This window comes from Sinocyclocheilus anshuiensis, unplaced genomic scaffold, assembly GCF_001515605.1.
Source record: "Sinocyclocheilus anshuiensis isolate Anshui unplaced genomic scaffold, SAMN03320099.WGS_v1.1 scaffold141, whole genome shotgun sequence".
Classification (NCBI taxonomy): Eukaryota; Metazoa; Chordata; class Actinopteri; order Cypriniformes; family Cyprinidae; genus Sinocyclocheilus; species Sinocyclocheilus anshuiensis.
In genome coordinates this window covers 37,211-47,791 of record NW_015537930.1, presented here as the reverse complement: position 1 = coordinate 47,791, position 10,581 = coordinate 37,211, and the positions used below count along the sequence as shown (strand labels likewise).

Genomic DNA, 10,581 nt, shown 5'->3' with positions numbered 1-10,581 from the left:
TATAATTATTGGGGGTACTAGCCCTCCTCAATGTCTATGGTGGTTATTGCCCTGATCAGACATGAAAATATGTTGTGTCACTATCGTGCAGTCTGTAATGATATGACGTTAGCAAAATTTAGCGATTTTTTTGCAAATATTTCTTTGAGTAACATGACCGTAAATATGAACTCATGATTGAATGTAACATAAAACAAATGATTACTTTTTGTTAAAATCTTTATTAATGCCAAAAATGCTTACATTTATGTGTCTTTTTGTTCACTCGGGCAGCCATGTTGCCGCTGAAGCCGGTTTACACTGAGATAATTCATACCCCTTCGTTTGAAGTGTAGTCCCGAAAAATCTTCGTTTGAAGGGCTATCTGGCCCTTCCCCTTACCCCTACCCCTCCAACCAAAAGAGAATCGAGACACCCCTACCCCTTCACGTGAACGCGTGAAACGGAGGGGATGGGCTAAGGGGTAGAATTGGGATTGGGCCTTAGGGAGTTACGAACGTCCGAAGCCCCGGGGTAGGGTAGGGTTAGGGTTTAGTATTGGTTGTAGGGAATCAGCATTGTGATTGACATGACCAATGAAATCTTTAGAATCGGCTGAGGGGCGGGGTTTGAATTGAAATGGTTTGGGAAAACAAATCACGCATACGTGTCATGCGTCTGTCTGTCAATGGAAGGAAGCCACGCCCTGTACAAATACATGATTCATCAAATAGACATCATTCATAAATTCAGCGTATTATTTTGAAAAGCGGCTTTTTGAAAAAGCACATTTTATTGTGAAAAAGTAGATATTTAAACGCAACAGTAGTGTGAGAAAGAGGATTCTGTGAAATATTTTAAACAATGAAGGCTGTGTTTTCATGGAATTTTACAAAATAAATGGATACATTCAATTATTTATTTATTTAAATTAACTATTTACTGTATACCCGACTGTCTAGGTAGGCATCTCACTAGGTTTTGGAACAGAGCTAATGTATGATTCATCTAGTAGCATGAACTCTTTTTTTTTTTTGTGAGGTTTTTCCCTCATTCCTTATACTGTGTTTTCTTAGGAGTCCGAGATCACCCGTCTTCAAGCCAAGCTCTCCAGCTTTGAAAGGGCCACAGAACTACACAGCATCACACTTCGTCATAAACCCAGCACTCCTCCCCCTCTGTCTCCTCCTCTCAAAGACTCTATTCTTCTCGGCTCCCCGCACCCCTCTCACAAAAACACTTCAGCACGTTCCAGCATCTCCTTGTGGCAGAACACTACCTCTGACACCTCTCTGGAGCTTTCAGACAGTTTGAAAGCCAGTGAACAGGCTGCAATGCTGCTGCCCCCCTTCCCAGACCAGACCTGGCAGGGTCTGTGCACTCATGAGGCCACCTCCACTACAGACATGTACTTTAATCCACTCACATACATGCTGGACCAAGAGCAACCAGAGGAACCAGACCTAGACTCTCTGTCAGGTATGCTGAGGTTTGTTAACCAGACTCTGGCCCTCCAAGAGCAACAATCCCTCTGTGACACCAGCACCCACAAAACAGGCAAGTAACATAACTGCATATAAGTACTTTTCTCATATTTCTCACATACACAATCAAGTGGATTTTTAAATGTTTATTAACTTATTATCGCTCATACTTAAAAGCATAGTTCACCCTAAAATGAAAATTGTCATTATTTCTTTCTTTTTTTTAAAGATTTTTGTCCATTGAATGAAAGTAAATGAGGTCCAGTGTTGTTTTGAAGCCCAGTTACTTTCATTATATAGACAAAATAGTTGAAACATTCCTTAAAATACACTACCGTTCAAAAGTATGCAGTCAGTGATTTTTTAAAATACTTGAATTCAGTAAAGATGCATTAAGTTAATCAAAAACGATAGTTGTTAAAACCTCTTTTTTCCATCTTCGTAATATCGCACGTCTTCGATCTTCTCTAACTCTAGCTGATGCTGAAATCTTAATTCATGCATTAATCACATCACGTCTGGATTATTGCAATGCTCTATTTCTTGGTCTGCCTAAAAAACTTATTGCAAGGTTACAGTATGTTCAAAACTCAGCAGCAAGAGTTCTCACCTCCACCAGGCGTTCTGCTCACATTACTCCTCTACTGCATGATCTTCACTGGCTACCTGTGGCATCACGTATCCACTTTAAGATATTACTTCTAACATTTAAGGCATTAAATGGTCTTGCGCCTCCATATCTGTCTGACCTACTGTACTCCTATTCTCCTGCCCAGTCTCTCAGATCATCTGAGCTTGGTCTTTTGTCCATTCCTCGTTTTCGGCTGTCCACTGTAGGTGGTAGGTCATTTAGTGTTAATGCTCCGAAATTATGGAATTCGCTACCCCTTACACTTCGTAATATACCATCTTTGTCTACATTCAAGACTAAGCTAAAAACGTATCTTTTTAATATGTATTTTGGATAATATGGCTATATGTGGCCTTATGTGTTTGTATTGTGTATATGGGTGTGCAAATGTTTTGTTTAGCACTATGTAAAGTGACCTTGAGCTATGGAAAGGCACTATATAAATAAAACTTCTTCTTCTTCTTCTTCTTATAGTTCACCCTAAAATGAAAATTGTCATTATTTCTTTCTTTTTTTTTAAGATTTTTGTCCATTGAATGAAAGTAAATGAGGTCCAGTGTTGTTTTGAAGCCCAGTTACTTTCATTATATAGACAAAATAGTTGAAACATTCCTTAAAATACACTACCGTTCAAAAGTATGCAGTCAGTGATTTTTTAAAATACTTGAATTCAGTAAAGATGCATTAAGTTAATCAAAAACGATAGTTGTTAAAACCTCTTTTTTCCATCTTCGTAATATCGCACGTCTTCGATCTTCTCTAACTCTAGCTGATGCTGAAATCTTAATTCATGCATTAATCACATCACGTCTGGATTATTGCAATGCTCTATTTCTTGGTCTGCCTAAAAAACTTATTGCAAGGTTACAGTATGTTCAAAACTCAGCAGCAAGAGTTCTCACCTCCACCAGGCGTTCTGCTCACATTACTCCTCTACTGCATGATCTTCACTGGCTACCTGTGGCATCATGTATTCACTTTAAGATATTACTTGTAGCATTTAAGGCATTAAATGGTCTTGCGCCTCGATATCTGTCTGACTTACTGTACTCCTACTCTCCTGCCCAGTCCCTCAGATCATTATGGAATTCGCTACCCCTTACACTTCGTAATATAACATCTTTGTCTACCTTCAAGACTCAGCTAAAAACTTATCTTTTTAATATGTATTTTGGATAATGTGGCCTATGTGTTTGTATTGTATTGTGTATGTGGGTGTGCAAATGTTTTGTACTGCACTATGAAAAGTGACCTTGTGCTATGGAAAGGCGCTATATAAATAAAACGTCTTCTTCTTCTTCTTCTTCTTCAAGACATTTATAATGGTACAAATGTTTTCTATTTCAAATAAATGCTGTTATTTTGAACTTTTTATTCATCAAAGATTTCTAAATGTATTACGACTGTTCACAACTGTTTTCAACATTGATAGTAATAAGTAATGTTTCTTGAGCACCAAATTAGTATATTAGAATGATTTCTTAAGGATTATGTGACACTGAAGACTGGAGTAATGGCCACTATAGTTATATTAAACAGTTATATTAAGTTTATTAAAATAATGAAAAAAAAAAAACTTTTTAAATTGTAATAATATTTAACAATATTAGAGTTGTCTGTATGTTTTTATAAAATAATTGCAGCTGCTGTGAGCATAAGAGAATCTTGTGTTTCTCTAAAGTCATACATGTTTAAAACAACATGAGGATGAGTCAGTTTTGAATTAACTTTCATTTATTTTGCTCTTTTGATTTGGGCCTGCAAGCCACCACTTAGCCACCTTAGCAACTGCATAGCAACAAACTAAAAACACTCAAAACACTTTAAGTCAAGTCAAGTCACCTTTATTTATATAGCGCTTTTAACAATACAGATTGTGTCAAAGCAACTGTACAGCATTAATTAGGAAAATATTGTGTCAATAATGCAAAATGATAATAGTAAACACTCAACCTAACGGGCACCTGGGTGTCTCTCCTTGTAGGTTTCACCTGCTGGTGCTGATGATGATGATGATGATGAAGATGGAGCTGTGATACCCAACAAACAGATGAAGATCACTACAGCCAACAACCTGCAGACACGAGTGAGACTCACACACACACACACACACGCACTCACGGATTTGAATATTAGAAATGTGTTAGTGTTTTATGTGTAAAACAGGTTAAAGAGATGGGTCTTTAATCTAGATTTAAACTGACAAGAATGTGTCTGCCTCCCGAACAGTGTTGGGTAGATTATTCCAGAGTTTGGGCGCTAAAAAGGAGAAGGATCTGCCGGCCGCAGTTGATTTTGATATTATAGGTATTATCAAATTGCCAAGAGTTTTGAGAGCGCAGCGGACGTGGAGGACTATAATACGATAAGTGGAGTTTTTAGGTCCTATAATTAACACCTCTGTTTTTTCAGAATTTAGCAGTAAGAAATTACTCGTAATCTAGTTTTTTATATTGACTATGCATTCCATTCGTTTTTCAAATTGGTATGTTTCGCTGGGCCGCGAAGAAATATAGAGCTGAGTATCATCAGCATAACAGTGAAAGCTAACATCATGTTTCCTGATGATATCTCCCAAGGGTAACATGTAAAGTGTGAAAAGTAACGGCCCTAGTACTGAGCCTTGAGGTACTCCATACTGCACTTGTGATCGATATGATACCTCTTCATTCACTGCTATGAATTGATGGCGGTCAGATAAGTACGATTTGAGCCATGCTAATGCACTTCCATTAATGCCAACAACACTAAGATCCAATAGCACTAATAGAGAGATACAACCACGATCAGATGATAAGAGCAGGTCATTTGTAACTCTAATGAGAGCAGTCTCAGTACTATGAAACGGTCTAAATCCTGACTGGAAATCCTCACAGATAACATTTTTCTCTAAGAAGGAATATAATTGTGAGGATACTAGCTTTTCTAGTATCTTGGACAGAAAAGGGAGATTCGAGATTGGTCTGTAATTAACTAGTTCTACTTTACCAATCACATGGCACTGCCCTGGTGTCCATGACAACATCATAGTGTCATCGTGGCGGATTTTTCATTAACAAACACCGATAATTATTATTTTTTTTTTACAAGTTTTCTGAAAATCTAAATCTTTTGCTTTTCCTGCAGGAACATAATGAGGTGGCAGCTGTACTGTGTCTGTCCTTACAGGAGAACTGCTCAACTATTAGACGTCCAAAACCTGCTGATTCATTTATTTTGCTCCGACTACTAGATGAATATTTTATGAAGCCTAAATGTTACATTAACCTCACTTCAGTTGTGAATCAGTTTGGTTTAGCTAGAGGTGTTTGAGCTTGTCTGGTAGCATGATCAAGCCTGTCCCAACTGTATTTGAAATGTCCTTTCGGTGGTGGTTTTTCATTTAGCTATATATATATATATATATATATATATATATATATTAGTTTTACATTTTATGATGCTAATTTATGAAATTTCTCTATGTGAATGATTGATTCTTTAATAAATCTTTAGATATTCAGAAATGTCTCTTTGCTGTCATGTTAAACTGTCATGCTAAACCTTTTTTTATATATTATTTTATTCTGAATCATCTTTTTTCAGTCTTACACCACAGTACTTTATATAGCATGGTAGTGTGCCATAGGTTAAATGAAGTTAGTATCACAACAACACACATCCTTTTAATAATAACTGTGTGTGCATCTTTGCAGGAACATTTGTGTTTACATATGTGTGCACTCATGCGTGTGTTTACACAGGCCCATTGTTTAATGATACAACAACCAGTGTGTGTGGTATTTGCTGGAGGTAGAGATGTATTTGCTGCTCAGACACAGGCTGACAGGTCTATTGTGTCTGTTTTTGTAACCAGCGAGCACTCAGAGAGTCCAGGTGTGTAATTTCCCATCATTTCAGGAGGAAGTCAAGAACTTTATTGCCATTGTGTGGATACAACTAGATTAAATAAAGATTAAACTTGCAATGCTGAAACAGATCTCCTCAGAGGATGCTCCAAATATTAAGTATATGCAAAAGCATGGTAAAAAGTATAAAAAACACTAGCAAAGCATCACTTCTTCTGTTTTCTCTCAGTATGCTGGGGGCGGCATTTGCATGCATAAACGAGGCTTTGGTTTGCAGTGAAGAGGATGTGGTCAAAGATTGGTGATTTATAGCAGTGCGCTCATGCTATGTGCACGTACCGAGAGCTCTCTTATCTGGAAACCCCTTATACATTAGTTAATTTCTTTAACAAATGTACTAAACATAGCTAGTAAGAAGATTAAAACATTGTTTAAAACATGTACAGTATATGCCTGTATGAGGTGGATTTAAAAGACATGAAGGATAGAACGCTGATCGTGTTGCGTGTGTCTTTGAGAGTTCTGTGGTGTTTAGGGCAGAAACCATGCATTGTTTCAGTCCTTTCAAAGCAGGAACATCTGGTTTTCTGGCACACGACTCTGTCACGGTTTTAGTAATATGTGTACTCTTTGAAAAAAAAACTGCATGTTATTGTATTGAATGTCTACTTGTATACTTCAAATCATTTTTTTTTTAAACCGTACCTGCAGATAATTTAATGTTAAAGAAATAAAAGTGTACAATTTAAAGACTTGCTTTAAAGAAATATACTTATTTTGATGTGCTGACTAACATCAGATAGATCATTTATTTGTCCTCCGGAAGGAAATTTGTTTTCATAGTGGGTGCGTATATAGCACAAACAGCACAAGACATATCAGCTTATCACAGTACAATCAGAGCAGTCACAAGACATGCTACAAGACAATCAAGAAAAAAAGGATCATACAACTAATGCAAGAGCACGAAATGACGTATCCATGGCTGATTTCCAATGTATTAAAAGCTTGTATAGCAATAGGAACAAAAATATTACTATAGCTGGCTTTTCTGAACATAAGTGATCTGTACCTGTGGCCAGAAGGAAAGGGTATGAAATACTGTTGGAGTGGGTGGGCTGGATCATTTAGGATTGTATATGTGCTTTCCGAATCATGGATGAAGTGACACCGTCTGATAAGTTAGGGGGTAGGAATACCAATAATTTTACTAGCTAAATGAGTTATCTTTGTTCCTAGTAGTAACTGTAAGCATATGATTGAAACAAATGGCACAATATGTAAGAGCTGGCTCAGTAATACTTTGATACAGAAGAAAGAGACAAGGCTGAACAGACAAGTGTTTAAGTTTCCAGATATGTGTAAGTCTCTGTTGACAGCACTTGTAGATGCTTAGAGTATGCTGACTGAAGTTTAGATGATTGTCCAATGTAATGCCAAGGTATCTGAAATGCTTCACCCCTTCAACCATCTCTCCGTTAATGATAATTTTGGAAGGATGGATGGGTACATGGGTACAAAGCATATGTAAAGTACCCGATTACAATTTAACTGTAGATTGTTATTCAATATCATGTTTAAACTAAAGTTAATATATTTAAATGTTCTAAATGGCAACTTCATCTTTACAAATGTGTAATTACAAATATATTTAAATACATGACATGCAAGTGTGACTATAATTGGCATTAAAGTATATTTTGGTTTACCATAAATGCTTGTAAAGCAGTACACTTTAATCATGTTTCTTTTATAGGACCTTACTATTTCTTTCTTCAGTGGGTCAGAAAAGCTCTAAATTTCAGCTAATTGCATTTAATATAAATTTAAGCTGTAATCATTTTCATTTAATTGCAATTGCATGCAATTAAGTGTTTATATACAGTGCCTTGCGAAAGTATTCATACCCCTTCATTTTTTTTTTTTTACATTTTATGTTGCTGCCTTATGATAAACTTCTTTAAATTACTTTTTTCCACATCAATCTACACTCCAAACACCATACTGACAAAGCAAAAACAGAATTGTCATGAGGCTGCTACCAGCACACTTTACTTTTGGGATGGTACTCTGCAGGTGATGAGCAGAGCTGGTTTCCTTCAAACATGATGCTTAGACTTGAGGTTCATCAGACCAGAGAATCTTGTTTCTCAGAGTCTGATGGTCCTTTAGGTGCTTTTTTGTAAATTCCAAGTGTGTTTTCATGTGTTAACTGAAGAGAGGATTGAGTCTTGCAACACCGCCATAAAGCCCAGATCGGTGGAGTGTTGCAGTGATGTTTGTCCTTCTGTAGATTTCTCCTGTCTCCACATATGATCATGGAGCTCAACTAGAGTGACCATCAGGTTCTTGGTCATCAGTCTAGACAAGGCCCTTCTCCATCAATTGCTCAGTTTGGCCAGGAGGCCAGCTCTAGGAAGAGTCCTGGTTGTTTCAAACTTCTTCCATTAAGGGTAACAGAGACTACATGCTTCTGTGACCCTTCAATGAAGCAGAATTTTTTTTTCTGAACTCTTCCACAGATGTGTGGCTTGACGCAAACCTGTTTCTGAGCTCTACAGGCAGTTCTTTTGACCTCAGGGCTTGGTTTTTGCTCTGATGTGCATTATTAGCTGTTAGACCTTTTATTAAGACGTGTGTGCCTTTCCAAATCATACCCATTCAATTGAATTTGCCACAGGTTAACTTCACTTGAAGTGTAGTAACATCTACAAGCAAAATGAATGCTCCTGAGCTAAATTTCAACTGTCCCAGATAAGCATTGCATAATACTTATGCAATGGAATCATTTTAGTTTTTTAGTTTTAATAAATTTGCAAAGATGTTAAAAACCTGTTTTTTTTTTTTTTTTTTCTTGACAATTATGGTGTATGGAGTGTAGATTGTTGTGGAAAAAAACTAATTTAAAGCAGTTTAACATAAGGCAGCAACAAAACAAAATGTGAAAAAAATGAAGGGGTATGAATACATTCGCAAGGCACTGCACATTACATCCAGTTTGCACTTAAATATATTATTTCTGTAATAAATGACCTTTTTAAAAGTATGCTTAAGTCTTCTTACTCAAGAATATGTTATAAGGGGATGTGAGCGTTAAATTAATGGACATATACAGCATATAAGAAAACGGATGTAGAAAAGTTTACTTTCCAAACAAAGCTGTGCTCCACAAGCTTTATCACCTTGCGCACTTCCTCCTAACTTTTCCTTTTTTTTAAACAGACCTTACATTATGTATAACAATTACAATAGAATTGTATGGCCTCAAACCCACAACTCCCACGTGAGCACAGGGTTTTCTTGGTGGAACATTTGCAATAGCTACTAGACCACATCCTGACCATCTGATGGGCTTGCAAGAAGGGCAGACAAATATATACAATATATACAGTGTTTCAGGTCCATAGCAGTGTCTTTCTTGTGTTATCTGTGACAGTGTCTTGGAAATCTCCTCTCTGCAGCCTTTTGCTCATGTTAACTTGACCTTTACAATGGAGAAGTCCCCAATGGCAGTCATGGCAACAGTTTCCATGAGACAATAAAGTTCTCTGGTGATTCCCTCTCTTTGTTTGACTCTCTTTTCATCTTAAATGCATACTTTTGTCACCCACCTTTTTGGGCAGATATCCACAGCTGTTGCTTTCATAGGCTGATGAGTCACAGTTATTCCAGCATGATCACACTGCAGAGGAGTTTAATCCCGGAAATCCACTGCCTTCCGGAGAGCTTTTTGACTCGCCATCTGTCCGTTGATTATTTAACTTGACAGTTCAGCTTTAACATAAGCTCTTCATCAGCTCTGCTTGCAGACCGTTTATGATCATGGTTATAATCTGGTAAATATTTCTGAATGATGTTACTAAGCAGTTCAATGCAGAAACAAAGTTCTCAAGTTCTCATTTTATGTGGTTAACAGTGAAGCTTTCACATTCTGTCTCAACCTCCAATGGTCAGTTTGCTTTTGGTTTTCAGTTAGCATTTTTGAACAACATGTTTGTTTGCAAAAGTAGAAATTAGTGTTCAAGTGTTGTAGATGCATGTTTTACTTCAGGAAGTAAGAAATATGAGTTTGTAGATGTCTTTGAGTTGAAATCAATGAGAAAATCGTAAAACATTTCAAATGTATAAAATACAATCATGTCCATCTGTAATATAATTTTCAGCTCTTATCTGAGAGTTTATATTCAATAAATGCGATGCTATTTCAAATTGCCTTTCATGTCTGTGGGTTAATTGCAAGCACATGGGAGATGTTTCAAGTTTCAAGCTCTCAAGCTCTTTCAAAACTCTCCACCATTTCAGTGGTAGGCAAACCCACAAAAGCAGCATCTGATTCTTATTTTACATTATATGATTTTTGTCTGCCATTTTGCAAGGTCCTTGCCTAGAAGACATTTTCTTATGCAATGCATCCTGTATCAGAAGCTCAAAATGTATTCAAGTTTGCCGACAATGTTTCAGTAAACCTACAATGTTTGTCATTGCTCTTGTACTGTGTGGTCATTGCTTTCCTGTTGCAACATTAGGCAAAATGTGTATAACTACTAAATATACTTGTAACACCCTTGTTTATAGAACTTGAGTTTTATTAGAATAGCCAGTGAAAGCCTTAGGGAGGTGTTTTATTTGAAAGTTTGTA

General features: G+C 36.8%; 1 protein-coding gene across 1 annotated transcript in view; it reads left to right on the top strand.

Moving 5' to 3' along the window:
• The window catches only part of LOC107658134 (coiled-coil domain-containing protein 18-like), a 45,019-nt gene extending 39,585 nt beyond the window's left edge, over window positions 1-5,434 (top strand). The window contains 2 exon segments of the mRNA XM_016446593.1: window positions 1,056-1,536; window positions 5,221-5,434. Of these exon segments, the coding sequence (XP_016302079.1) occupies window positions 1,056-1,536; window positions 5,221-5,228 (489 nt within the window). The 3' untranslated portion in view covers window positions 5,229-5,434.
• Window positions 5,435-10,581: the final 5,147 nt, after the last annotated feature.